Below are 26,933 nucleotides of genomic sequence, written 5' to 3'. Positions count from 1 at the left end.
GCATCACCATGTATTTTCTTTTTATGCTGTATTTTCAGTTTTGAGTTGAGTTTTTCCAAATGGAGTTTTGCTGTCTTTACTAATTTCTTTATTCTGATTCAAACTTTTGGTTTTAGCTGATGATTCTTAAAGAGAAGAAAAACCCGGAAAAGATACTGATGGATGGGGTGCTTGATGTAAATCCCAAGCAAGAAAACATGCCAAGTGCCAATGGAAAGGCAAGTCCTCGGTCTCACTCTCTGTCTGGTTCTCGTCTTACCATCCAGTCTGTGCGGGGCTGTTGGGACCTGTCACCAAAGCACCATGTAGTTCTGTGCGACTGTGAGGGTCGTGTGAGCTCCAGAGCACAGAAGGCAGTTTTGACCTCACCGGTTGCCCGGAAGTGCTGTGTTCCTTCCCTCCCAAAACAAGGCTGTCTAAGGCTTCCTTTCCCCCTTAGAGAACCCGTGACGGCTCTCTGGCTCGGGTGATCCAGCTCCAGGAAATCATAAACAACCAGTTGCGAGATCAGAGCCAGATGAAGGAGCTCCTGGCAGCCCTCTCTGCGCAGGTGACAGACCTGGAGGAGGACTTGGACATGGCCAGGAAGGATCTCCTCAAGTCCGAGGAAGTAAACGTGAAACTACAGCGGGACGTCCGAGAAGTGAGTGACGGTGGACGTGTCTGTCGTCCTGAGGTGGAATGTGGGTCCCTTGTTCTCCCGGTGGTCTCAGCCTTGGGATGGCTGCGTGAGCAAGAGCAGAGCTCTGGCGAGACCACGACTGGTGGCCTCCCTGCCTCTGCGTCAAGGTCTCGGGGTAGAAGAGGCCTGGTCCAGACGGTCCATTGCAGTGGACCAACATAAGGGCAGCCCTAGCGCTGTGCTGCACCCTGGGTGTGGACTGCTCATTCCTACAAGTTCTAGGGGGCCTAGTGTGTTCCTTTTTAAAAATTCATTCATCCGTTCATTCATTGATTTGTATAGTTGCTTTACACTGCTGTGTCAATTTCTGCTGTACAGCAAAGTGAATCAATCATATATATATATATGTACACACAAATCTCCTTCTTTTTTAGATTTCCTACCCATTAACTTCACCACAGAGCACTGAGTAGAGCTCCCTGTGCTGTACAGTAGGCCCTTACTCACTGTTGACTTTATGCACAGTATCAGTAGTGTATGTGTCAACCCCAGTCTCCCAGTTCATCCCCCTACCTGCCTGTTGAATGTATTCCCGATGATGCTGAAATTTCCTTCTGATTCACTCAGGCGAGTCTGGTGACGTCTGTGGAGCCCGTTCTCTCGGAGAGATGGGAGCATGCTGTGTGGGCTCTGCTGAGGCAGCTTGCCTGGCCATCTTCTCTAGTTTTCTGAGGTTCTGCTCCTTGAAGGGATGTGTGACAGTGACACCGGCGGTCAGACAAGACGAGTGGCCTTTGCTCACCCTCAGATCCTCAGGCCCGTGCTGTGTAACCATGTAGAATCATGATGTTTCTGGTGGTCATGTCTGCGAGTGTCATGATTTATGAGAAACTACCTAACAGTCATTGTGAAAACACAAGAGTGCTGGGAGCTCAGGCCTCCTCCTGTGAGCCTCAGCTTTCCTTTGTACACAGGCAGACAGTGCCCACCCTGCCCAACCCCTCCACTGTGAGACCGTCTCAGAGAGAACCCCTCCAACATGTGTTCCAGCAGGTGTACTTGTTTAGTAGCTTGGTGTGAGTAATTCTGTGTGAGAACTCAAAACAGAAGTATTTGCACATATTTGTATAACCTGTTCACATTACTCTGGCAATAGGAGGAGATTAGGTGGCAGAGTTTAATATGTAGAGAATTCTGGAAAAAGCGTTTTTAAGACCTTTCACTTTTAATGTTAGGACAACACTGGTTACTTAGTGACTACGGAGGGACCTGAAATGGATTTTGAGCTGGCAGGCGGGAGTTGCACCAGCAGCAAGTTCTGGTCCTGGTGTGAGCATTTCAGGCATGTGGTGTAACTCTGCTTTAGAAGAACTAGGCTTGAGCAGGCTGCTTCCAGTTGTATTACACTTTGACTTCTGTTTCCACTCACTGATACTCTTACTTTAATTTTGAGGAAATTGCATGAGATTTTTTCCAACTTTTACCCGAGGAAATGAGCCTCAGAGCTCCCTGTTGGATCTGTTGAAGGTCCCTCCGTGTTCTGGGTCAAGCCCGCCTGTATGGTGTAGGAGACAGAGGTCCTCATTTCATGCCAGATCCCTTCCCTCCTGGAATTCTTGCAATGACAGGGTAGTTTAGTGTACTTTTTGTTTGCTGTTTGGGTTTATTATGTAGAAAAGAAGCCTGGTAAATCGAGTGGCCAGACAGACATTAAGACAGATGGGTGCCATCGTGGCAAATGTGACATTTGAGGTAGGCGCATTTTTGCTCACGTCTAAGAAAACTGCCATGTCTAGGAGTTTAATTTTGAGGATGCTAATTTTATGTTTGATTTGAAAGTTAGGATTTACTCCAGCATTTTTACTCTTAAGTGTGCTGGAGTATTCCACGATAATGACTTACTTTTCTCCTCTGTAATGCCCGGTGTAGGCCATGGCCCAGAAGGAGGATGTGGAGAAGAGAATCACGACACTTGAGAAACGCTACCTCGCCGCACAGCGCGAAGCCTCCTCTGTGCATGACCTTGATGATAAACCTGAAAAGGAAATCGCAAATAAGGATTCTCTGCATCGACAGGTAATGGCCTTTACTGACCTGTGTCTGACTTTTATAGTAGTGAATACTGAAGAAGGAAGGTAAAGACCTTTTCATGTGACTCCCATGTTGGAAATCAAGTCCCAGTGTAAAGTTCTTATGACCCGAAAATACTGTGTTCAAAAGTGTGGATGTACATCATGATAAATCAACTGTACTGAAAGGAAATCCAATGTTTAAAAATTGAGGGTGACTGCAACTTACAGGTTTGAATGATTTGGGATTTGGTTTAACCATGTTGTGGAATTCCACTCCTGACGCTTTTGTTTTACTTGAATCTGTTGGCTTGTTAGCATTTTTCCTGAAAGAGCAGAGAGCAGCAGGGAACTTCATGGCAGCTGGCTGCCTGCTGGGAACTGGGGTCAAAAGGCAGGGTTAGAGCTCCAGTCTGATTAGGGTTGGTACTTCCTATGGTTGGGTGAGCTTTACTCGCTCCTGTTCCCATGTCATCTCAGATAATCAGGACTTACCCAGGAAAACCAAATCTGGCTTCTCCAAAACAAAGTGAGTCAATCTGGTGTGTGACAAAGTGTATCATTGGCCCCACCACAAAAATAGAATACTAGAAAGCCATTGAAATTTATGATGTGGAATGCTAATTAAGAACATTACGATATACAAAATAATGGCTGTAAAAGGCAGATCAGAAAATACTACGTACCATATGCTTTTGTTTTCTGAGGGTTTTAAAGCATATCATATTGTTTATGTATATACATAGAGTAATACACACAGAGAAAACATAAGAAAGCTGCTTAGAAACAAATGCTAACCTCTCAGGAACCCGAGCGTATAGATAATTTAATTTTTTTTCCTTTTCAAAAAAGAATCTGTCTAAATGTTCTACATTGAAAGTTTTTCAGAGTAAGAAGATCTGTTAAAAGAATAATCGTGCATTTACAAATATTAGTTGACTGGCATTTCACCAGGCACACTCTGATCAGATCTTTGGTTCAGAGGAGATGAAAGCCATGTTTTGGCTTACAAGCCCGTGGCCATCTGCGGTCGGTAGGGTTCCCTTCAAATGATGATTCTGGTGATGTTTTAAGAAGGGTCAGTACTGAACCCTTATTCCCTTAACTTGTCAATAAGAATGAATACGCTTCTACAGATAACTGATCTTCTTTAATATATAAGAACTTTTTTTTTTTTAAGACTTCTTTGGGGACATTTAGGAAAAGCAAATACTCTGGCAGGAGGTGTTCTGCCCACTGAGACCAAGCCCAGGAACACTGAGAGAAAAATTACCGTGACGCAGCTCGCAAAACAGAACTAATCCAGTAGAGACGTGCATTTAGGTTTTGTCTCAGCTTACTAAAAACAGCAGAGGCTACACCACTTGGCCTGTTTGGATGCTCTGCTCTCCCTTTGTAGGAGGAGGATGAAAACCGACCATTGCAGGAGCACCTGGAGCTGGAGGAGCAGAAGCTGCAGCAGACGCTGCTGAGGGCGGAGACGCTGCCTGAAGTGGAGGCTGAGCTGGCTCAGCTGGTGGCCGCGCTCTCCAAGGTGCTGCTCTGGGTCCCTGGGGGGCGGGCGGGGGAGGGTCTGTTCCATGCTGTCCCGCCGTGCCCCTCCCCGTGCTGCTCAGTCCACAAAGGAGCGCAGACGCGGGGGGCGTGCTGCCCGGCTGCGATGGGAGCGCGCCCTGAGTGTCAGACAGTCCCCGCTCCCGTGTCATCGTTCCCTTAACTTCCCTCCAGTTTTGCCCCGTGTTCTGTGTGTCCCCAGGATACTTCAGCTCCGAGTCACTGCTGCTCAGAGTTCAGTCAGCAACTCAAAGCCTAGCAGGATAGAGAGCTAGAAAAATCCCATTCTCGTTTAAGAGATGGCCAAAATAGCTCTGTAATGAACACAGTTTTAAGTCTTTATTCATACATTGTTGAGTAAGTCACAACGGGGCACGGTGCAGACCCGGGGCCCCACTCCCAGCTTGCAGTCCCCGGGAGCCCGCGAGTGAGAGGCCGCGTCCCGGAGACGTGGCGCTGCTGGGGGCATGGTCCCCATAGCCAGCCAGCCACCCCGTCCCTCTGATGGGAAAGGTGTGGCCCCGCACTGTAGGTCGGTACTGGCTGGGCATGGAGAGGTGGGCCTGTGCGGGCGCGGCTGTCCGGAGCGTTGCCCGGAGCTCAGTGAGCGGCTGAGGGGCCGGCCAGTCGCGGGAGGCCGGTGGTGTCCGGTGCTCGCAAACCCAACCAGAGCAGGGTCACTAACAGCCGCCAGGGGGCACCCTTCTGCCTGTGATCTTCCTCTCAAGGGTTGGTTTCTTCTCTCCCCTGACATCTCTGCTGTCTGTCCTGGGTCGGCCTTGTAGTCTGAACTTTGGTCTTCCGGAAGCTCTGGCACTAAGGAGGCTAAACTGTTGGAACTTATCTCCCAGCTTAGGAAGGTAGAACGTGTGTTCTTGTGAGTCCCGTGCTTGCCACTGCCCTGCCCGCTCTGGCTCAGCACAGGCAGTCTGAGGAGGGGGTGCAGCGGCCGCGGGTGTGGGGCCCGGGGCGGGGACGAGCACGTCTCCTCTCACGAGCCGGTCACCAGCACCCTCCGTCACCCACGTGTCACACGCGAAGCCGCGCTGGCTGTTTGAGCAGGCATGCGGGCATGCCCCCCACGAACCCGGGGCCAGTGGTCTGCACAGAGCATAGCCCGCTTGCATCAGGACAGGGTCGTTGCGAGAGGAGCTGACGCTGTTCTTGGCCAACAGGTGGAAGAGAGACACCGTAACATCAAGGAGAGGCTGCGCCAGATGGAGGCCCAACTGGAGGAGAAGAACAAGGAGCTGCTGTGGGTGCGTGTGCTGATGGGGAGGCCGCGTCTGGGCCAGAGACGCGGCTTGGGCAGGGGCCGCCACTCCCGTCTCTGCCATCGAGTGTGTGTGTGTAGCCCTGTCTGCTGATCCAGGCACCCAACCTCGGGAGCAGGGCCAGATGTGGTCGCCCGTAGGCTGGGGCCAGGGGGCCCCCACGTTCAAAGAGGCTGCTTGTTGCTCTGAACAGCCAGGCCGGGGAGCTGCTCGGGATACAGTTGGACCTTACGAGTGCCCCTCAGACAAACCCCAGGATGCCAGCCCGAGGCTCATTGGTGCCCAGGTGTGGAGGTGTTTGCCTCGGACGTGTCGCTGGAGTCCCACATGCCCGACTGCTGGTCCAGACATGGTGTGTGTGTGTGGGATGGCTGCTCCTATGCAGGAGGAGAACCGTAGTTCCGTTGTGACAGAAGGCCTGTCAGGAATGGGCGATGGTGGGGGCTCGCATCAGAGAGTCCTGAGAGAGGTTTCCCAGAAGGGTTGGCCACACGGTGATACAGACCATTCAGGAAATGGAGTGGGGATCCCAGGTCCAGCCTCAAGTGTCAGTACTGTCCCCACCATACCTGTGTTCTTGGGGCTGACTGCAGAGCCTCACACGCGGGCTCCCAGGGGGCTGTGGTTCTGACTCCCATCATGAGACCTGCAGTGAGGCTCCCTCCCTGCTGAGGCAGAGAGGTCAAGTTCTCCCAATCAGGGATGCACTTCCTTACTTTCAGAACCGCTACTCAGAGGCTGTTGAGATTGGGATGCTGTTTATGACTAAGCCAATTCAAAGTCAAGTTTTGTTTTGCTTTAAAAATATTGGAATACCGATGCCTTATTGGGGAAGCTGTGACAGGTTTTATTTCCATGGGCTCAAAAAGGGGTGGCCGAGCCCTGGGGAGGGGTCGTGACAAAGACAGAGGGCGAGGGTACTGGCCATGGGGGATAGGGAGCCGGCAGGCCAGCACCTCGTGGCTGCCCCTCGGTTGCTTTGAGGTCATGTCTGGGAAATCAAGGCAGGACCTGGGTGAGAGTGGGGCAGTGGGGGGAGACTTGTGGAGAGAAGGGTGTGAGGTGTGAGAGCGGGAGGGCTGCACGGGGCCCAGCAGGCACTCTCCCGTGCGTCTCAGATGACAGAGCCGCCCTCGCGGTGTGAGGGGCCATCCCCAGAACAGCCCGAGGGCCTGTGCCCCGAGAGGAGAGCCGCAGAGGGGCTGGCCCTCCCGTCCCCTGGCTGCCCCTGCTCACTCCTGTCTGTGCGTGTTCAGACCAGCCTGGGAAACGGAGGGCTGGGAACCCGCGAGGACGGCACTTCCCGGTGAACTAGTACCAGTGATGACCGCTGAGGGGGACCCAGCGGCTGCGGAGCTGAAGGATTTTTTTCTAATTTTCCTTCAGCCTGGCTGACGGAAGCATGGATGTATTTTTTTAATTTTCGGTTTTTGTCTCTGACTCCATCAGCCCACCCTTGTGAATAACCTCATAGGATTGCCTTCCGTCCACACTAAGACCTGAGTGTCACCGGGCCATCTAGGAACTGGATTCTCCTCCTGCCCGTTTCTTCAGTTCTGCTCGCTTAAGAGATGGCAGTGTCTCATAAGCATGGCCCATTTGTCCAAAGTCAGGGCTTCCATGTAAAATTGTGTTCAGTTCCTGACAGACTTGAGCTGCCCAGAATGTCGCTGACGAGACGTGGTCCTCTCGTGCCCAGGTGCAGCCCCTGAAGGATCAGGACCGGGAGCACGGGCAGCAGGCCAGCGTGCTAGCCAACATGGCCCAGGCATTCGAGAGTGACGAGGGCACGTCTGACGGCGAGGGCGACGGGGTCACCCTCTTCAGCTCGGCCGCTCTGCTGTCGCCCAGCGGGCAGGCTGATGCCGAGACTCTGGCCGTGATGATTCAGGAGCAGCTGGACAAGATCAACGAAGAGATCCGGTGGGTGCGCCTGAGCCCAACTCCCCGGAAACTCAATTTCTCTGAAGAGCTGTCTTCTGCTTAGAGAAGTCTGAGTGTTCCATAGTAAGAAAACTGACTTCAGGTCTGCTTCAAGAAGTTTCCGTTCTGAGATTGCCCTTGATTATAGAGCTCAGTCAGCCAGGGCATTCTGTCCAACGGGTGGTGTCAGCACTGTGTGGGGGGTCGTTGTGGGGTGTCCCCCCCTCAGCTCGGGGCCCCAAGGTGGGTGAGGTGCCGAGGTGGTGTCCCCTGCGGCCCGTGCACCCTCTGGCACTGAGGGTTCGTCCTCATGTGTCCCTCGGAGCCTCCCACGTTCTGGTGAAAAGCCACCTGGAACAGAAAAGCTGGGGTTCTGGGGTTGGCAAATTCCCACTCAGATCTGCATTTCCTTTTTAACTTAATACAGTGTGAAGATTGGCTTGTTGTAAGATAGTGATATGTTACTGTATGTCACTCTCAGGACATGTGTTTGAGTTTTTCTCATCTCATCAGTATATATAAAATGTTTTCTTTAGACAGACTCTTGGCAGTTCTAACAGTTTACAAAACAGGATAGAACCCAAAGGCCCACCTCGTGGTGAGCAGGGGGCCTTGGGTCTGGGTGCAGCCGGGTGGCTGGGGGCCCCGAGGCCTGCCTGGTGCCACACCCGCGCACCTGTGCCTCCTGTCCCGAGTCCACGTTCAGAGTGGCCGCAGGCGGTGGCCCTGCACAGGGCCTGGCAGAGCTGCTGCTCAGATTGTTCTCGTCCCGTCAGCCCTGGCCGAGGTGCCCGTTCCTGCCGGTCGAGTGCGGGGGGCTCGGGCAAAAGGCAGGGGTGAACGCCACAACCAGCAAACACAGATGTGCTACCTGCACTTTTGACGCCGAGACAGACTGCTTTATGGGCCGTGTTTGAGCACAGACAAGCTCAGAAAGACTATCTTTTGCATCCCCATAGGAAATTTGGAATGGTTATATATTAATATTTTTATTTTTACAGCAAGTTGTCAGGTAAAAGTGATTTTTCCTTATGCAACAAGTTGACTTGATGTAAATGGTAAATTCTGTCCATCAACTTGTCAACACTGAAAAACTTTCAAGATGTATAAGTAGAAGTGAAACTGGAGAGTTTACTACCTGTAAGGATCTTGTATTTTAATTTGAAAAGCATTTTATTTGCATAATCATGTATTTAACCTGTATATAAAATCATCCACGACACATTAGGGGAGAAGAGCAGTAACTGAATTCTAGGTTAATGCAGCACATTGACATGAATCCAGAAACTCACACAAAGCTGGTGGAGAACTTCAAGTGATGCGTTTGTACATATACAACCTTAGAAAAAAAATTAAAAGATCACCTCAGCACTTCATCTGGTCTGGAGACTCGTGTTTAGAAACTCTAGCTTGCTCGTGAATCGCTGTTTTGGTTATACAGAGTTCCTGATTCCCAATGGAAAAGACTTGAGGCACTGACGTGCATCTCTGCCCTGAGAGCAGGGAAGGTAAAGGTTGTCAACTTCAGGTATCTCCTTACACGGAGAGAGTCGCCACCCAGACCCCATCAGAATGGTAGAGTAAATAGGTCAAATCAAACGTGAATGATCAGGGGCCACTTTGTAAGACTCAATGATAAATTATTCTAAGTTTGAGACTATTCCAAAGAGGGAAAGTTGAACCTTTTTGCTGAGATGTTAATTGAGCAACTGTTCGTGGAATTTGCTAATCGTGACACAGAATGCAAGCCCAAATTTGTTGTCCAGACACATTCCTCTGCTGACAAAGGCAGGTGATGATTTTCTTCTATTTTAGGTTGATCCAAGAAAAGAAGGAGAACACGGAGCAGCGGGCCGAGGGGATTGAGAGCAGGGTGGGCACGGGGAGCTCAAGCAACCTTCGTCGTTTTAAATCCTTGAACTCCCTCAACCTGAATGCCACCTCCTTGCATGCCGGCTCCTGCCCGCCCAGCAGAGGGCGCTCCAAGCCCCGAAGGAGACGGCACAGCCTGGCGCGGAAGGTAGACAAGCTGGGCATCATGACTCTGGTATGTGTCGGCCTCCTCCCTGCCGCGTCCCTCCCCGAGCACACTACTTTTCTTTTGTTTGTTTGTTTTTTCTCTTTTTACCCAGAAGAAAGTCAGGTACATTTGCTACGCTCAGAGGTCTAAGATTTTTAAAACTGCCTAGTCTTTCATCGGGCTTCCCTAGTGGCTCAGACGGTAAAACATCTGTCTGCAATGCAGGAGACCCGGGTTCGATCCCTGGGTTGGGAAGATGCCCTGGAGAAGGAAATGGCAGCCCACTCCAGTATTCTTGCCTGGAAAATCCCATGGACCGCGGAGCCTGGTAGGCCACTGTCCATGGGGTCGCAAAGAGTCGGACACAACTGAGCAAAATCATTCCATAATCGCACAGCGACAAATTAGTCTTGATATTTGGACCACCATTCCATAATCGCACAGCGACAAATTAGTCTTGATATTTGGACCACAGGCTTAGCACGTCATCATGAACTCAGCCAGAGCCTGCCTCTGTATCGCTGGGCCTGGCCTGTGCTGGACACAGCAGCTGCAGGAAGTTGCTGTTCTCAGGGAGCAGACCGCTTCGTGAGAGTAACCGTAGGCAGCTCTCACGGCACGTGGAAACCGGGCGGCACATTTCCCACTGGGGATGCCTGGCTGCAGGGTGCAGGGCATGCGGCGGGAACCAAACCAAGAATCTACACTGGTCTTGCTGATGGGCCTGGCCGCACGCTCAGGCCAGCTCTGCGTGTGAAACCAGGTTAAAAGCCCGGTGCCCCAGGGCCCCAGGGAAGAGGTCGGGCTTCTTCACTCTTCCGAGTCTGAAAACAGGATGACGACCTAGGGCTTTTGGTGACAGAGTGTGCAGCTCTAAAGCACGTGTTCCAGCTTTCTTCCATGTTTAGCTTAGGTTTTGTGAGTGCATTGCTGTTTACCCCGTGAAATCATGTTTACAGCACTCTGCTTTGTCACTGCACTTGTATTATCCCTTTTTTTGTTGTTACCACCCATTTCATGTTAGCTGCATTGTTAGTCAGCATATAATTAAATTAACTGTGAATCATTTTAGCGGCATGTGAAGTGGTAACTAGTCCATTTTGTGGTCTTTGGAGACACTGTTTTTCTAATTTGCATCTTTGGCTAAGTAGTTGATATTTAAAATTCTTTGACGATTTCTCTGTGGTTTCATGCTTGATTTCCTTCCGAGTATTTGTAAAAGAACAGTTCTGTATATTTTGTCCTGTTGTTGGAGTTCTCTGACGGTGTGTCTGCTTTCATCATTGGTTTTGATTTCCTGGCTCATCCTGTTGTCTGCTTAGTGGTTGTCAATCCAGACCCCAGCTTCCCACCACTGCCCCCCTCGCCCCCCAGGCTGTAGTTTACCCATCCATCTCCCCTTCCCCGTCCTCCCACCTGCTCTGGTCATAGCAGTGTTGTGGGTGCACTTAGTCGGGTTTGTGCTTTGTCTTCATGTCTCATTAAATGGTGTTTTCCCCCCAGAGCAGTAAGTTTGAATTAGCCTATCACTATGCATTTACAAGCATAATGTAGATGGATCCTCAACTACATATCATGTGTAATTCATAAATGAGATTATCCTTACCTATAGAAATGATCTTCTTAAGTGTAGAATTAATGGACTTTTGACACAATATCCTTTCTATTTTGGTGCTTGTATTTAAGGCTATAAATCTCATCAGCTTTTGCACAGTTAATGTTTCTACTAGACTCTTTAAAAAACTATCTTCTATGGTGAATAAAATGTAAAGACTGCACCTGCTATTATGCTAGCTTCCATTCTTACATATTTTCACAGGGAACCTACTTTAATAAATTTATTTTGAGAAATTTTACATCAAATTCTAGGTAAGCATTTTACATTAATATCCAATAGGTGGTTAGATTTGTTCAGTGTTAAAATAGGTATTATGGTAACTTCCTCATCAGTTAAATCACTATTTTAAAGTATAACATCTTTTTTATTAAGAGAAACTAACTTATAGAGAAGTTTGGCTGAGAATAGACAACTGTTAAGGCCCTTTATTGTAGAGAATGCTGTGCTTTAATAAATCATGATGTTGTAATAGAACTGTATCTTCCTGAGTAATAATTTATAGTGTTTCTCTAGTAAATCTTGAATAGCTTATTTCACTTCTGTGGTCAAAAAAAATGTTCTGTTTCTAGTTACACGTTGTCTAAATCTTCATCTCACTTCTATGTTTGCCATCGTTTTGGCTATACTGTGTTTGCCTATGCCGATTCTTGAAGTTTTAGCTTCCAAGTCACAATACATCTGGTTTCTCTTCCTTTCTTTGCATGCATCTATCAGCCTAGTGATTTAAGGAAGCACTGTTGAAAGGTAAACTATTTAGTAATTTAGCATGCCTTTGTTTCTCTGTGAAGTATTAGAGAGTCCTTATCATTTTATGTGAATGAACACTGTGTGGTTATGTACTGGTGAAGAACTGACATTTTAATGGAAGTAATGAAACTCACCCACCACTTAAAATATGTTGATGGTTCTGTTGGAAATAGGTCATTCGTTGGGACGATTGTAACAGTTTGCCTATATCCCACTTGTTTGCCTTCTAATCATCTCATGCTTATTTATAGTAGACATAGTATTATTTATTATTTTTAAAATTTTCTTTACTTATTTTTTTGGCCATGCTGCACAGCTTATGGGATCTTAGTTCCCCAACCAGGGATCAGACCGGTGTCCCGGCAGTGAAAGTGCCAAGTCCTAATGTCTAGACTACCATGGAATCTCCGCTTAGAGTTTTTTTAAAACAAATGACTGACTCAGAGCCATAGATGTTAGATTTGGAAGAAGCCAATTTAATGATGGTGGGTAGCAGTGTGCAGGAGACTCTGTGCGCCAGGCACCGTGTCAAATGCTTTCCGAGTCTGTCATCTAATCCCACAGACACCCAGGTGAGGTCCAGGCTGCTGTTATCCCCATTCAGCAGACATGGACACTAAGGCTTAGAGAGGCCGGGCACCGTGCCCAGGCTCGCACACCCAGTAGCAAATGTATAAAGGAGACCTGTCTGGACCCCAGAGGGGTTAATCTGTTCCCCACACTGTTGCCACCACTGTCTTTCCTGTCTTCAGACCCAGGACCAGCGGAAAACTGGGGAACACAGTGGAAAACTTTGTTCTTTTCTGTCAAACCTCAACATGAACCATCCATAGGTACACATACATCCCTTCCCTTTTGAACCTCCCTCCCGTCTCCCTCCCCATCCCACCCCTCTAGGTTGAAACAAATCAGTTCTTAGTGAAGACCTAGGACGGAGGAGCCTGGTAGGCTGCAGTCCATGGGGTCGCTACGAGCCGGACACGACTGAGCGACTTCACTTTCACTTTTCACTTTCATGCATTGGAGAAGGAAATGGCAACCCACTCCAATGTTCTTGCCTGGAGAATCCCAGGGACGGGGGAGCCTGGTGGGCTGCCGTCTATGGGGTCACACAGAGTCGGACACGACTGAAGTGACTTAGCAGCAGCAGTTTACTTTATGTAAACCACAGTGAGCAAATTACACTCCAACTGCGTGTAAGCACTTCAGTGTGTAGCCCCCAGTCTGTATGTTTCTGAGAAAGACAAGCCAGACACGTGGTGTTCGCATGCAGGGGTTAGGTACCTTTTCTATACTTCACTTGTTTTCATAGGTTCAGTAACCTGCATCATCACTAAACATGATCTTGGGTGGTGGTACAAGCTGTTTCCTTTTCTCCTTCAAACAGAAAGGTCTGGACGGCTTTGCTGAGAGGTTTCTTACTGTTGCTAGTGGTTCTCCTGAGTGGCATCTGGCGATGAACACAGTCCTTTCATCAGGGTAGTTCATGCCATGCAGGGTTCACGGTGCTGGCGTGGCTCCGCTGTCCTGCCTGGCAGGGCCATCTGGTCGCTGGATTCAAGGGAGAGTGGAGCCAGGCTGCAGGGAGGCTCCAGGCCAGGATCTGTGCACTCAGTAGGGTGTTCTTGCTGCCCCACGGCCCCGCTTCTCTTGAACAAGACAGTCCTTTAAGATGGCATTAAGCTAGAACAACACATTTTTTTGTACTTGGTGGATAGCATCGCTACTATGTTTTCAAATAAGTTTCTGGTTATAATGTAAAGCCTGTGTGATTGCCTTTTTCGACACAGTCTATCGTTAGCCAATTTCACACTTACCTCACTCCCTCAGCTGCCACCTTTACCGGAAGAGGTAGAAGATGACAAGACCGCCATCAAATGTGAAGCCTCGACCCCCGCCTTGCTGCGGTTCCTTCGGCTAGACCGGCTGGACAGGGGGTCACCGCACAGAGCCAGCTACAAGGACATCAGGGACGCCCACAAGTAAGGGGCCTGCGCGCCTCGTCGTCAGTCTCAGGAGCCCTGCGCCTCTTGTCTTCAAAGAGTTGCAGGGATGATTGTAAAGGAATCCCACTGGATTCAGTGCCTGTGTTTAGTGGTGAACTTCAGGTGCTGGGGTAGAAGAGCTCAGTGACCTCAGTGATTTTAGAAAACATCCGTCTCTACGTATTGACTCCTGTGGGAGATTTCTTCCTGCTCTTGCTAGAGCTCTGCCCGGCCTGGGTGCATTCCTGATGGTTACGGCTCCGTGCCTCTTGGATTTGCTCTTGAGGGTCCCTCCCTTTTTCTCAGGGGTCTCCTCTCAGGAGACTGTCTGTCACCTCCTGTGACTGACCCTGTCCTCATTCAGACCCCCACCTGCTGAGCTCCCGTTGTGAGCCAGGCAGCACTCGATGGAGGGCACGTGTGGTCACCTGACCAGCAGCCCTGCACAGTGACCGTCACTCTCCTGCCACGGCCGGGGATGGTCACCCTGCGGGAAGCGGGGGGAACTGCCCAGAGCAGGGGAGCTCGCCTTCTCTGGGAGGGTCATCACCTGCCGAGCAGCGACCCTGAGGGAGGGTTGGAGAGCCCTCTGCACCAGCTCGTCTGGAGTGAAGCCCTCCTCAGGGGAGAGCTCCAGGCAGAGAATCTCAGCTTCCCGGGGCCATTGTTTGTGGCCGGAAGCCTGCATTGCTCGTGTGGAGTGTGGTTGGTGAAGGAGACTCCACTGTCTGCTGCGAGGTTGAGGCGCGGGTGTTGCTGGGTGGCCAGTTCTATCAGTAGGTCTTGTGGAGGGGTGTGTGTTTGCACAAGGGTGCCGGTTAAAGGTTATTTTCTCTCCCCAAAGCTCGACAGGCTCTCAGGACGGCCCCGGGGGCAACCCCAGCAGCAGCAGCAGCAGCAGCCAGGACTTGCTGCAGAAAGCCCCAAAGAAGAAGGGCATCAAGTCCTCCATCGGCCGTTTGTTTGGCAAGAAGGAGAAGGGCCGGCCTGGACACCCCGGCAAGGAGGTGCTAGGACCAGGTGGGTGCTTCACCGTTCAGAGGGAGGAGGGTCTGCATGCATGTCCCTTCTGTGTCTCTCCCGCTGTCCCCATGAGGCCCCTGTCACTCACGCTGGGTGTCCTCCTGGGAGGAGCAGACGAGGCATCTGTCTTCTTTAGGGTCCGAGATGATCGGATCAGTTGATGAACTGATGTGTGGATGGATGGAAGAATTAAGAGTTAAAGGATGGATGGATTAGTGAGTGGATGGATGGATGAACAGATGGCTGGCCAGATGGGTGGATGAACAGAGCATGGAATGAATATTGCAGATGTTTATACTGCAGTGCTAGAAACATACTCTACGAATGAGTAGGAGCTGGGCAATGATTGTTTCCTCCAGAACAGTGACAAGTGTTTGGAAATGGCCTAAGTGCTCATCAGTGAGGGGTGAGGTAAAATCTGTGGACACCCCACAAGGAACAGCACCTCTCCTTCCTGCCACTTTCCCCATCCCCAGGAGCTCATCACGGGTTCTGCCCATGCCCCCTACTCCATCCCACAGCCACGCAGGTCCTCCTGGCGTCTCCTCATCACACAGTGTTATCATCAGGCCCCCATCTCACTCGGCTTCATCTCCTTAAGAACAGGATATGTTCCTGCCTCTTCAGCCAGAGATTTGTTGAGTGTCTTGTTTGTGCTGGGTGTGGGATTTATAGGGGTAAGTAAAACAGATGTGGTCTGGACTACAGTTAAGTGAGAAGAGAGAAACAGGGGCAGATTATTAAATGCTATCCTTATTATTACTAAATATAACGCTGAGATGGATGGTGCATTGATTATATACCAGATGCTGTGTGTGCCCCTTACCAAACAGGTGCTGCCACCTCCCGATTTACAGAGGAGGAGACAGTGATGGTCATGCGGTTAGGGAGTGGTGAGGGCAGGTTCACACCCATGCAGTGGGACCATGCACTTTGCCGAGCCCCAGCCACCTCTCTGGTGGATGCAACAGGAATGAGATGGTTCTATGGCATCGCTGATTCGATGGACATGAGTTTGAGCAAACTCCAGGAGATAGTGAATTACAGGAAAGCCTGGAGTGCTGCAGTCCGCGGAGTGGCAAAGAGTCGGACACAACTGAGCGACTGAACTAAAACCTGAGTGTGTGCTGAACTGCTTCAGTCGTGTCTGACTCTCTGTGACCCCAGGGACTGTAGCCCACTAGCTCCTCTGTCCATGGGATTCTCCAGGCAAGAAGACTGGAGTGGGTTGCCATGCCCTCCTCCAGGGGGATCGAACCCACATCTCTCGTTATCTCTTGCAGTGGCAGGCAGGATCTTTACCGCTAGAACCACCTGGAAAGCCCCAGTGAACGCTGACAACTAGGAAATGCAGAAAATAAGGGCTGCTCCTAAGTTAAACTGGAAGAGCAGCAAGCACAGATTGTAAAGAGGAAAACACACGATGACCGACAACAGTGCTGACAGAAACAAGCAGGGACGCGTTCACCCACATCAAGAAAATGTGCCATTCGGAAGAGGAGCCCTTGGAGGGACAGTTGGAACCGGAATGAAAACTGAGGCCATGGTAGGCAGTGCCCACCGTGTGAGTGCACGGCCCGAGTGGAGTGGTGTCACTCGCCGGGCTTTCTGCATCCCCAGAGCTGCTGGCAGTAACATCTGGGCGCTGAGGCCGGGCAACGTCCCCGAGTGAGCTAAGGCACCCCTGCTCTCCTTCCAGTGCTGCTGCGGGGCCCTCTGTGGGCGGCCACCCTCATCCCCTGCTCTGCCACCCACTGGGGCCCGACTGTTCCCCTGGGATCCTTTCAGCCCTTGAGCTTATGTGTTCCCAGCCCTCTGCCACACCGGACTGGGATGCAACTCAGGACTTGGGCTTGAGATATTAAGGAGACCGTGAATCTGGAAGGACACAGCCCTGGGGCCCTCAAGTGACCACGTGAGAGAGCTGGAGAGCAAAGCCCCCTCGGGGAGGAAGCAGAGCTTTGATACGTGCCCACACCCACTGCTGCCTCGGCACAAAGTGCCTTTTCTTTGCCTCTCCTCGGCCTGAAACAGACCCCAGCTGCTACTGCTGCTCCGCAGGTGATTGCTAAAGATGCACCTCCTGCAAGAGCTATTGTCCTGCTGTTCTGGGGCTGCCTAAGTGTGCTCAGGAGTGTCAGACAAGTGGGGCTGCCACGCCTGATGCTGGGGGAGGGCCTGATGCTGGACTAGGGCCTGATGCTGGGGGAGGTCCTGATCTTGGACTAGGGCCTGATGCTGGGGGAGGTCCTGATCCTGGACTAGGGCCTGATGCTGGAGGACGGCCTGATGCTGGGGAGGGCCTGATGCTTGGGGAGGGTCTGATGCTGGACTATGGCCTGATGCTGGGGGTAAACGTCTGATGCTGGCGGGAAGGTGTGATGATGGTGGGCAGCCTGCTCCCAGATGTACGCAGAGTTGTGATTATAAATATGAGAAATCTTTTTTTCATACTTTCCTGACCACCTTGCTATGTTCTTTTTTTCTGAAGCATAATTCTGTGCAATATAGATTTGATTTCTTGCCATACATCAACATGAATTAGCCATAGGTGTACATATGTCCCCTCCCTCTTGAATCTCCCTCCCACCTCCCTTTGTTACATTCTTGTCTCTATGCATATATGAATAATAAAGACTTGACTAAAATAACATAAAAAGCTCCCACACACAAGCATGCACACGCACACTCGCTAGTGCATCATTCGGGTCCGCGTCAGGGTTGCCCTCGGCCACCCCGCCCTGGGATCCACGGTGAGCCTTGACACCTGCTCTTTGTTCCCACCCTCGGCCCGCTGCCCACGCCTCAGCAGCAGAGGGGCCTTGTCCCCGAAGATGCTGAAGTGATGAAGCCTCTTGTCTCTGGAGCCAAGGGTACGAACACCTAGTAGGTCGTCCTTTGGGGACACCTATACTTCTGCCTTCTAGCCTTTCCATTGTATCCATCCGTTTCTCTTAACAGAATGTCCGTGTGATGACACGGGCTCCCATTACCAGCTCTGGTCTGTTCTCATTGAGAGTACAGCTTACCCTCGGCACTCTTTATTGGCAGCAGGAAATTTTGCTCCAGTACTTTATTGAAGCAGTGAGTGCAGTGAAGTCGCTCAGTCGTGTCTGACTCTTTGCGACCCTGTGGACTGTAGCCCACCAGGCTCCTCTGTCCATGGGATTCTCCAGGCAAGAATGCTGGAGTGGGTTGCCATTTCCTTCTCCAGGGGATCTTCCCAACCCAGGGATCGAACACGGGTCTCCGGCATTGCAGGCAGACGCTTTATCCTCTGAGCCACCAGGGAAGCTCTGACTTTATTGAAAGAAAGCAATAAATAATACTGTGATAAAAATAGTTCAAAAGTAGACTGTACATACTTTGTCACATATTCAGGAAGATCACAAAAGATTAATAGAAAAACAGAATGGTAACAATGAATTGTACAAGGAAATTAAAGGCAGAACCCACATGTAGAGAGACATGCTGTCTCTGTCTACCGAGATATCAGCTGCATAAGGCACCATGATCTGAACGCACCTCTTACTAGCTTTTTTAATGTGCTGCTGAGAAAGTAAAAGTTACATTTGCTACTTATACTATCCAAAATGGCTATGTCATCAAAATCTAAAAATGTACGCCTAGGTCCATTCTTTAAACATGTTTACAAACATGTAAAAAGATGATTTACATAAGAAAAATAAGGCCTTTGTCAGAGCCGCACTTGCTGTCTGTCTGTCCGGGATGTGGCGCCCTCACTGTTCAGCTCGATGGCTCCACAGCGGGTGCAGGGCACCGCGGTTGATCCTCGAAGAGTCTCACCGGAGGCGAGGGATCCAGGGCCACAGAGACTAGGTTACCGGAGAGATTTTCATAGTCGTCTTCTAGTCATCCTTTCAGCCCAAATTTCATTAGAAGCTCACATTTAACACCCAGTACTTTTAAATCGCTTCACACTGCAGACAAAAAGCATTTCTTCCTAGAAAAAAAGTACAGTTTAGGTCAGTCGTTAAAATACAACAATTGGTTGAAATTAAGTTCGCTCATTTCAGAGTGATTGTTGGACAGCTTGGTTACATTCTGGAAGGATAATGCACACCGTGTCATGATGATTTTACAATCGCAGTAAAACCCCTTCTCTCATGGTTTAGCATTTAAAAATTAAACAAGAATAATTACAATAAATGCATCATTTACAAAAGCCCTATATTTCTTCATAGGATTTATACAGACAAGCATTACAGTACATACATTTGAAAGACTAAAATCAGGTATCAGAACATGAACTGATCTGAAAGGAGATTCATAGCCCAGATATACAAGAAAAAGTAAATATATAAATGAAGTCATAAGTTTACATAAATATAAGAAACATTAAATTTTAAAATATTTCCTCTATGGTATTCATGAATTTTTCACTAATTAAAAACTCTGTAATAAAATATCTTAGGGTCCATATACAAGTATTAACAGATTAACGATTGCATTGAGTTCAAAATGTAGTCTTTGTCATATTCTGGACACTGTATAGTCACCTGCAGAATTAGTGCAGGTAAACTGGAAACAGACAAGTCAGTCCTGGGATGGCAACTGGTGCCCGAGTCCCTGCCCCTTCAGACACCCCCCCCACCCCATTCTGGGCTTCAGCTGCTTTGAGAATCCAGAGAAACACGAAGGACCAAGCAGATCAAGGAGAGAACTCTGTGGCTGACTTTATTCTGACATATAGCTAAAAGCTGCTGGTAAAAAAACTTAAAACCCAATCTAGCTTTCCAGCTGAGCCGTGAACAGGACAGAGCAGACAGCCTCCTGCTCTCAGAGCGGCTCGAGCAGGGCTGGCCTCCCGGGCCGGACCCACCAGAGGACCACCCAGAGCAGCACCTGCAAGGGACCGTGGCCCCTCAGCGGCAGCCAACACCCAGATGCCGGTGCACTTCAGTGTTAAACACTGGCCTCCAGACGGAGAGGCCCAGGGCAGGGCAGCCTTGTGAACCCTGATGCTCTGGGCCCTGTTCCCTCTGAGAATGTGCACGCAGGGCGTGGCCAGCAGCACTGCAGCTATGGGAGACACACCTGTGTGCACGGATGCGAGGGAGACTCGGGCCGTGCTCTGACTACTCCGGCGGCAGCCAGGTGCCAAGGTCATGTTCTCTGCTGCTGAGGGCTCTCCCGGGCCGACCTCCGGAGACCCGCTGACCCTCCACTCCTAGGGTGTGGCCTCCATGCCCCTGCGGGACCAGGCCGGCCTGTACTCACCCCGAAGCTCAGCAGGAGTAGGTTCTGACTGTAGCAGAATCCAGCCTCTGCGTTCCCGCCACGCTGCATGGTCCCATGAGCGCGGGAGGAAGTGTGCAAACACAGACTGCGGTTAGTCGTGCAACGTCACATGGGGCACGAGGACACACACGCTCACACCCGCAGCAGCGCCCACTCCTACTGAGGGTCTGGGGAAAGTTTTAGAGGGTGGATGAGCTGGAGAGAGCGAGCCTGGGGGCTGTCACGTGGGGGTCCCTGCCACCTGGATGGGGGGGCGGGGTGGTCACAGTAGAGCAGCACCGGCACATTCGATGACAGAAATGCTGTCATGGGGGCAGCTACTCCACGTGACCAGCTAGCTGCCAGTCTCTCCTGAGACCTCCAGATTCACAGAGCTCCAGATTCACATATTCGACACAGTCTATTGTTACCCAGTTTTACACTTACCTCATTCCCTCAGCTGCCAGCTTTACAGGAAGAGGTATGAGATGACAAGACCACCATCAAATGTGAAACCTTGACCCCCACCTCTCTGCGGTGCCTTCGGCTGGACTGGCTGCAGACGGGGTGCTGTGCATGGCCAGCCACGAGGACATGAGGGACGCCCGCAAGTAAGGAGCCTGCGCTCCTCGTTGTCAGTTTCAGGAGCCCTGTGCCTCTTGAAAGTGATGGAAGGATAATTTTAAAGGAATCCCAGTGGATTTGGTGCCTGTGTCTAGGGGTGTGTGTGTGCATGTGTGTGTTTTCTGGTAGGCAGGTTTCTCTGGATCTGGTGTTAAGGTGGATGTCTAACTCTGTGTGTGTGTGTGTGCGCGCATGCACAAGTGGGTTGTTCTTTGGTCTGTTGCTATGCGTGGCAAATTCTAGGATGTTCTGGTGGCTTCATAGAGAACAATTCAAAGTACGAGGATTTTCTGACCACAGTGGGTAATCTCAGTTCTGTCTGTCAATCAGAGACAACATTGACTCAGGGAAAATGCCTTATCTATAAAACGTGAAAAAATGTTTTAGTATTCCAGAAAAAATATCACTTAAATATAGTTTAACATTTGTGGCATTATAGATGTGAAAATCAGTTTGTTTCTCAAAACTATTTTCTTTCTATTAAGCCCCAATTTGTCTCAAAAGTATTTTTAATTGCTAAATGTACACAGCCAATGCATCCACTTTCAGAGCATTTTTGAGGGTTGGTGAATCTCAGATTTTCACGTTGCATGGAAACTCCCAGGGAGAGAACTGCGGGGTCACCAGGTGCTGGATGCACTCTGTGAGGAGGGGAGGCCGAGGCCGCGGGACCGTCCGCATCCCTGTTGGTCATTGCAGTGTCCTGGGTGTGCAGGGACTCCCCTCAGGCATCACGTACCTCCTGCTCTAAATGCTGTCTTTCCTCTTCCCCTTGGTGGACACTGTCACGCGCCAGCTCGCAGGGGAAGCCGAGTCAGCAGGTGTGCTGAGCTGTGTGTGTCCTGAAGCCTCCCCGTGGGGCTCGTCCCCAACTCCAGGCTCTGAGCTGAGCAGCGCTACAGGAGTGGGGCATGGTGTTGGTGAAGGGGAGCCCAGCGAACCCTCGTAGGAGGTGCTGGGCTGTGCGGACGGTCAGTCTCGGAAAACAAGGCCACACCTGTTGTCTGGGTGGTGCCACGTGTGTAGCATTTGATGGGAAGAAGCTCACACAGCCATCTTGTTAGGAAAGACAGCTTGACCGTGGTGCTCATGTCCTGCTTTAAAGTGCCTGTTGTCATCCACAGATGGTGTGGCCCTCTCTCGGGCATGTCTGTTCCCCATAGAATTCACCGTATTTCCGAATGTCTTTCTCCTGTGACTCTAATTTTAAGGCAAGGAAGCATGCCACGTCAGTTTACTGCTAAGCAAGTGTTTTAACGAATTGTACTTGGGGTCGCAAATTTGACCCTCGAGGGGGCAGAGGAGGTCTGAGCTAAGTAGCCCCGCAGGGTGGCCCGAGCAGGGTCATCACAGCGTTCCACAGAGCAGGCAGCCCCCCAGGCTCATCTCTGAAGCTGTCTCTGTAAAGCTAGGTTTCAGATGAGAGTGAGCCAGTGACAGCAGAGTGATGCAATATCTTATAGCCGAGGAAGGAAATAAACCCCAGCAGAAGCCAAGCGAGTCTTCCATTTGCTTCTGGATGGTGCTTGTGGTTGGGACGCGAACTCCAGGCACGTGATACATGCCTTGTTCCCCTGGGATATGGGAATTTAAAAAGTTTGCCTTTTTTAAAACCTCTCCCTGAGCTATTAAGGGGCTTCCCTGGTAGCTCAGACGGTAAAGCATCTGCCTTTACCAATGTGGCAAACCTGGGTTTGATCCCTGGGAGATCCAAGATCCCCTGGAGAAGGAAATGGTAACTAACCCACTCTAGTACTCTTGCCTGGAAAATTCCATGGGTGGAGGAGCCTGCTAGGCTACAGTCCATGGGGTTGCAAAAACTTGGGCACGACTGAGTGAATTCACTTTCACTTTCACTTCTTGAGCTATTAAGATACCTGTTGTGTTTTCTGGTATAATTATTCCTAGAAAATAGAATATTTACTATTCTAGGAAACCTAAGGTTGACTTAAAGGAACAGTTACTTGAAATTTGATGTGAAACAGTTCGAGCTTTAACCATACATAGACTTCACAATCTTAAGTAAAGTCTAATGCCATTTGAGTGTATTGAAAAGCCACTGTGTATCTTTAGGGAATTCCCTAGCAGTGCAATAGCTAGGACTCTGCACTTCCACTACATGGGGCCTGGGGTTTGATCCCTGGTTGGAGAACTAGGGTCCCGCAAGCCACACAGCGGCCTAGTCAAAAAAGAATGACCAGTATCTTAATTTAGCACATGGCTAATTAGCTGAACAGCAGTGCAGGATAGAAACAGCCCCCATCCAGCCCTCTCCTTGCTTGCTGTGTTAGAGTGTTCTGTGTTGAAAGTCTGCGCTGCTCTTTGTGTGTCTGTTGTGAAATGCTGTGTATCCCTGAAGCTCTCTCAGGGACAGGTTCCTCTGCTCAGACCCCAGTGTGGTTTCCTCTTCTACGTATCTGTCCTCACTGTTTAGAAAGGGAAGAGTGGATGTTTTTCCTTGACTACCCTCCTCCCTTGGATGTGCAGACTTCTGAATCCTTTAAGGTTGGCGATAACTCTTTCATCGGGAAGGAGGTGATTCTATAAGGAATTGCGGGAACTCATTCAGCATTTCATGACTCAGGTGTTCTTTGTAATATGTCTGAACTCTCATTAAGTAGATGGTTTAGAAGATTAAAGGAAAATGATGAGATGCACACTATTTCACTTTTCAAATTTATAAAGAGAATAAATACTTAGGTTAACTTGTTTTATACCCGTGTGTAGTAGTGATTCTTGAATTTTGAATGTTTCCTTACTTGTAGGCATGAGTTGCTGGAGGAAGCCGGGAGACAAGGCGTGCCTTTGCACAGTGGGACGGGCCAACAGTTGTGGTCTGGCTGGAGGTGTGTATGCGCCCCCTCACCTCCACCCACACCCGCGCCCGCACCTGTGGCCGGTGCATCAGTCCCTCCACAGCCACGCATAACCTCCTGCCTCCTGTCTCCCGTACCCAGCTCTGGGTCGGGATGCCGGCCTGGTAGGTGGCTGCTTGCCGAGCCAACGTGAAGAGCGGCGTCATCATGTCTGCCCTGTCACACGGAGATCCAGCGTGAGATCAGCATCAGCAACCCGCCGCATCGGCTGAAGCTGCGCCTGGAGATCCAGGAGATCATGTCCCTGACAGGCCCCTAGCCCCTCCCACGTCCAGAACAGTGCACCTCCCTCCTTCCCTAGGGAGAGTTCGCCCCCCCCCCCGCCCCCGTTTGTGTCCCTTGCGGGGTTTTGTATACAGATCTCCTCTGTTCCTGCTTAAATAAAGTTCTAGCATTCAAAACCATGACAGCTTTTCATTTGCGGCAGTTGTGTTGTTAAAAGATAGATGATGAATACTTCATACAGATTATTTTTGTAACAGCTGGGCTGCAGTGGCAGTGTAATACAGAAATGGAAGTTTTTGAAAACATGAAAAAGGGACTTTTGAAAATGTGAAAAGTGTAAAAAGAAAGGAAGTTTTTGAAAATGTATTAAAAGAAATGTAAATATAAATGTCAAGAAAGTGAAAGAAAAGGCTTAGCCCCCAGGCTGCATTGTTTTTCCCGCATTTGACTTGTCAGGCCTGTCCTATTCGGCAGATTCCTTTATGGGAGCTGTAGACCCTGGGCTCTCAGGGTTTTAAGAGTCTGTACATCCGCCAGGTCACACCAAGTCGTATCGTGCTCATCCAAGTTTCCTCCACGTGGGAAGACCTTGAAAGTCCTGTAAGAGGGTCCTCCTAGTTGGAAAAATTAAAACGAATCTGGTGGAAACGTGGATTGCTGCCAGGAGCTCAGGGCCGGCCAGCTCCTCATTTCTCGAGTGCAGACTCAGGACACAGCTCAGTCCCCACACTCGGTGTGTCCACTCTGGAGAGGAACCCTGGTGAGGAGACATGATCTCCCAGATGTACCTGCCCTGAGGAGCAGGTGGAGCCTGACTCAGGCTCACAGTTATTTTACACAAAAAGAGTGAAGGCTTTCTTGTCCGTTTGTCTTCCTTGTTTCTAAGTGTGAGCGTGAGGGTGGTCAACTCACCCCGCACTGATGCGCTTGTTCCCAGCGTATCTGCTCTGCTCTCTGTGCCCCAGAGGGTTCACCAGAGCCACCTTTTTAGAAATGAAGGTGCTGAGGGTTCCCCGGAGGTTTTATTAAAGTATCTCAGTAAAGGGAGCTTCTTATGAGTTGAGTTTAACAGGTGGTAAACTCAAGCAGCAACCCCCGTGAGGATGGGGTTCAGGGTGGGGCATGGGCAGAACCCCTGATGAGCTCCTGGGGATGGGGAAAGAGGCAGGAAGGAGGGTGAGGGCTGTTCCTTGTGGGGTGTCCACAGATTGTACCTCCCCCCTCACTGATGAGCACTTAGGCCGTTTTCCAAACACTTGTCACTGTTTTGGAGAAAACAATCATTGCCCAGCTCCTACTCAATTGTGTAGAATATGTTTCTAGAATTGAAGTGTAAACATCTGCTTTATTCATTCCATCCTCCGTTCATCCACACTTCCAGCCAGCCAGCCACCCAGCCATCTGTTCATCCATCCATCCACTCACTAATCCATCCATGCATCCACTCAGTAATTCATCCATCCATCCATCCACTCAGTAATTCATCCATCCATGCATCCACCTGTCCATCCAGTCAGTCAATCATCTGTCCATCCATCTGTCTACTCACTAATCCATTCATCCACTCATCCATCCATCCTCCATCTGTCTATCAATCTATCCATTGATCCAACCACCCATCTGTCCATGCATCTCTCCAACCACCCATCCATCCATCTACCCATCCACTCATTAATCCATCCAATCATCTGTTCATTTATCCATCCATCCATCCATCTGTTCATTTATCCATCCATCCATCTATACAAACTTCCTTCCTCCCTCCCCCGATCCCTTCCTCCCATCCTTCGTTCCTCAGGAGAACTTTACGTTTTTGTGCATATTGGTATTTTATTCCTCTTAAGTTTGATCATAGGGTATTTCTATTTCTCCCAGCACCTTCCTTTTTTGGATTGCATCCTTTCTCCGCTGCAGTTTCCAGCAGGTACACTGATTCTTTTGCCAATAATAACTCTGGAGAGTTGTTAGCATCTGACTCCCTGACAGAGCTGTTCTATTATCTACCATGTTTCAGCTGATACTTTTGAGTTTTTCAGGTAGGCCATCATATCATCTTCAATCAGTGGCTATTTTATTTCCCTCTTTCAGCAACTACAATTATTATTGACTTTTCTTGTCTGATAGCACATTCTAGAACTTTCAGAGCATTGATAATTAGCAGAGGTGATCACAACATCCTTGACTTGTCCCTGACTTTAATGAGACCACTTGTAACACATCACTATTCAGTGCGATGTTTGGCCCTTGGCTTGAAATAGATGTTTCTAACTCTGTTTCAAAGCTGTCTTTTTTGCTTTTAAAGAGTTTTTAGCAGGAAGATGTTCAGTTCTATCCAGTGAAGTGGGAGACAGAGGATGAGATGGTCAGGTTGCATCACAGACTCAATGGACATGAGTTTGAGCAAACTCCAGGAGATACTAAAGGACAGGGAAGCCTGGGGTGCTGCAGTTCATGGGGTTGCAAAGAGTAAGACACAACTTAGCAACAGAACAACAATAACAACAGCGGGAAGATGTAGCATTCTATCCAGTCTCTTCTTCAGCATCAAGTCAAGAAGACCACACATGGAGTGGATTGTAGGAGGCCATGATTCTCCTGCCCTGGCCTGTAACTGCCCCCTTTGCCACATTACTTTGCAACATTTCCTGTCAAGAGGCATGGCATATTTCTACAGCTTCTGGGCTGGCCTTGTGACTTGGCTTGGCCAACAGAAAGAGGCAAAGTGACAAGCTTCCAGGGCCTTGAGAGCATTGCTCTCTGGCCACTTCCCTGTGAACTAGCCCAGGCCAGCCTGCTGGAGGACAAGACTCCCATCATTATCCCTGCCAACAGCCAGCTTGTCCATCATGAACCATGGCTACCCTTGAGCAGCCAACCTCAGCTAACCCACCAGCTGACTGTGGATGCAGGAGTGTCCCCACTGGAGATCGACCACACATCAGGCCCCAATCAGCCCCCCGACCCACAGCCTGATGAGAGATAATGGGTGGCTGTTTGCAGCCACTAAGTTCTGGGTGGTTCACTGTGCAACAGTAGATAACCACACAATGGCTGTTCTCCTTTGGCCTGTTGAACATGAACTGATGTTTACTGTTGTGTCCTGGAAATCAGAGAATGAGTCTGTACGTGTGA

At 49.8% G+C, this 26,933-nt stretch overlaps 1 protein-coding gene and 1 pseudogene across 2 annotated transcripts; one reads left to right on the top strand and one right to left on the bottom strand.

Annotated features, from left to right (window-relative positions):
• Positions 1–443: 443 nt before the first annotated feature.
• On the top strand, positions 444–23,977 carry LOC147367340 (liprin-alpha-1-like). Of its 2 annotated transcripts, XR_015170027.1 has the most exons (11): positions 444–643; positions 2,552–2,698; positions 4,091–4,225; positions 5,421–5,504; positions 7,219–7,442; positions 9,258–9,489; positions 13,658–13,809; positions 14,657–14,832; positions 16,119–16,896; positions 23,466–23,546; positions 23,658–23,977. XR_015170027.1 is itself a non-coding variant. In XM_086416289.1 (9 exons), exons 1-9 carry the CDS (start codon positions 518–520, stop codon positions 16,178–16,180), a joined length of 1,338 nt encoding a protein of 445 aa, XP_086272415.1. In that variant the 5' UTR covers positions 444–517; the 3' UTR covers positions 16,181–17,288. The 2 variants fall into 2 exon arrangements, 1 of the variants encoding a protein (XP_086272415.1); XM_086416289.1 differs by lacking the exons at positions 23,466–23,546; positions 23,658–23,977 and having other exon boundaries at positions 16,119–17,288.
• LOC147367341 (uncharacterized) lies at positions 4,384–5,359 on the bottom strand (annotated as a pseudogene).
• Positions 23,978–26,933: the final 2,956 nt, after the last annotated feature.

This window comes from Bos grunniens, chromosome 8 (assembly GCF_055505025.1).
Source record: "Bos grunniens cultivar Pamir isolate PY7600 chromosome 8, Bosgru_T2T1.0, whole genome shotgun sequence".
Lineage (NCBI taxonomy): Eukaryota > Metazoa > Chordata > Mammalia > Artiodactyla > Bovidae > Bos > Bos grunniens.
Note: the sequence above shows the minus strand (reverse complement) of the source record. Positions and strands in the feature narration are given on the sequence as shown.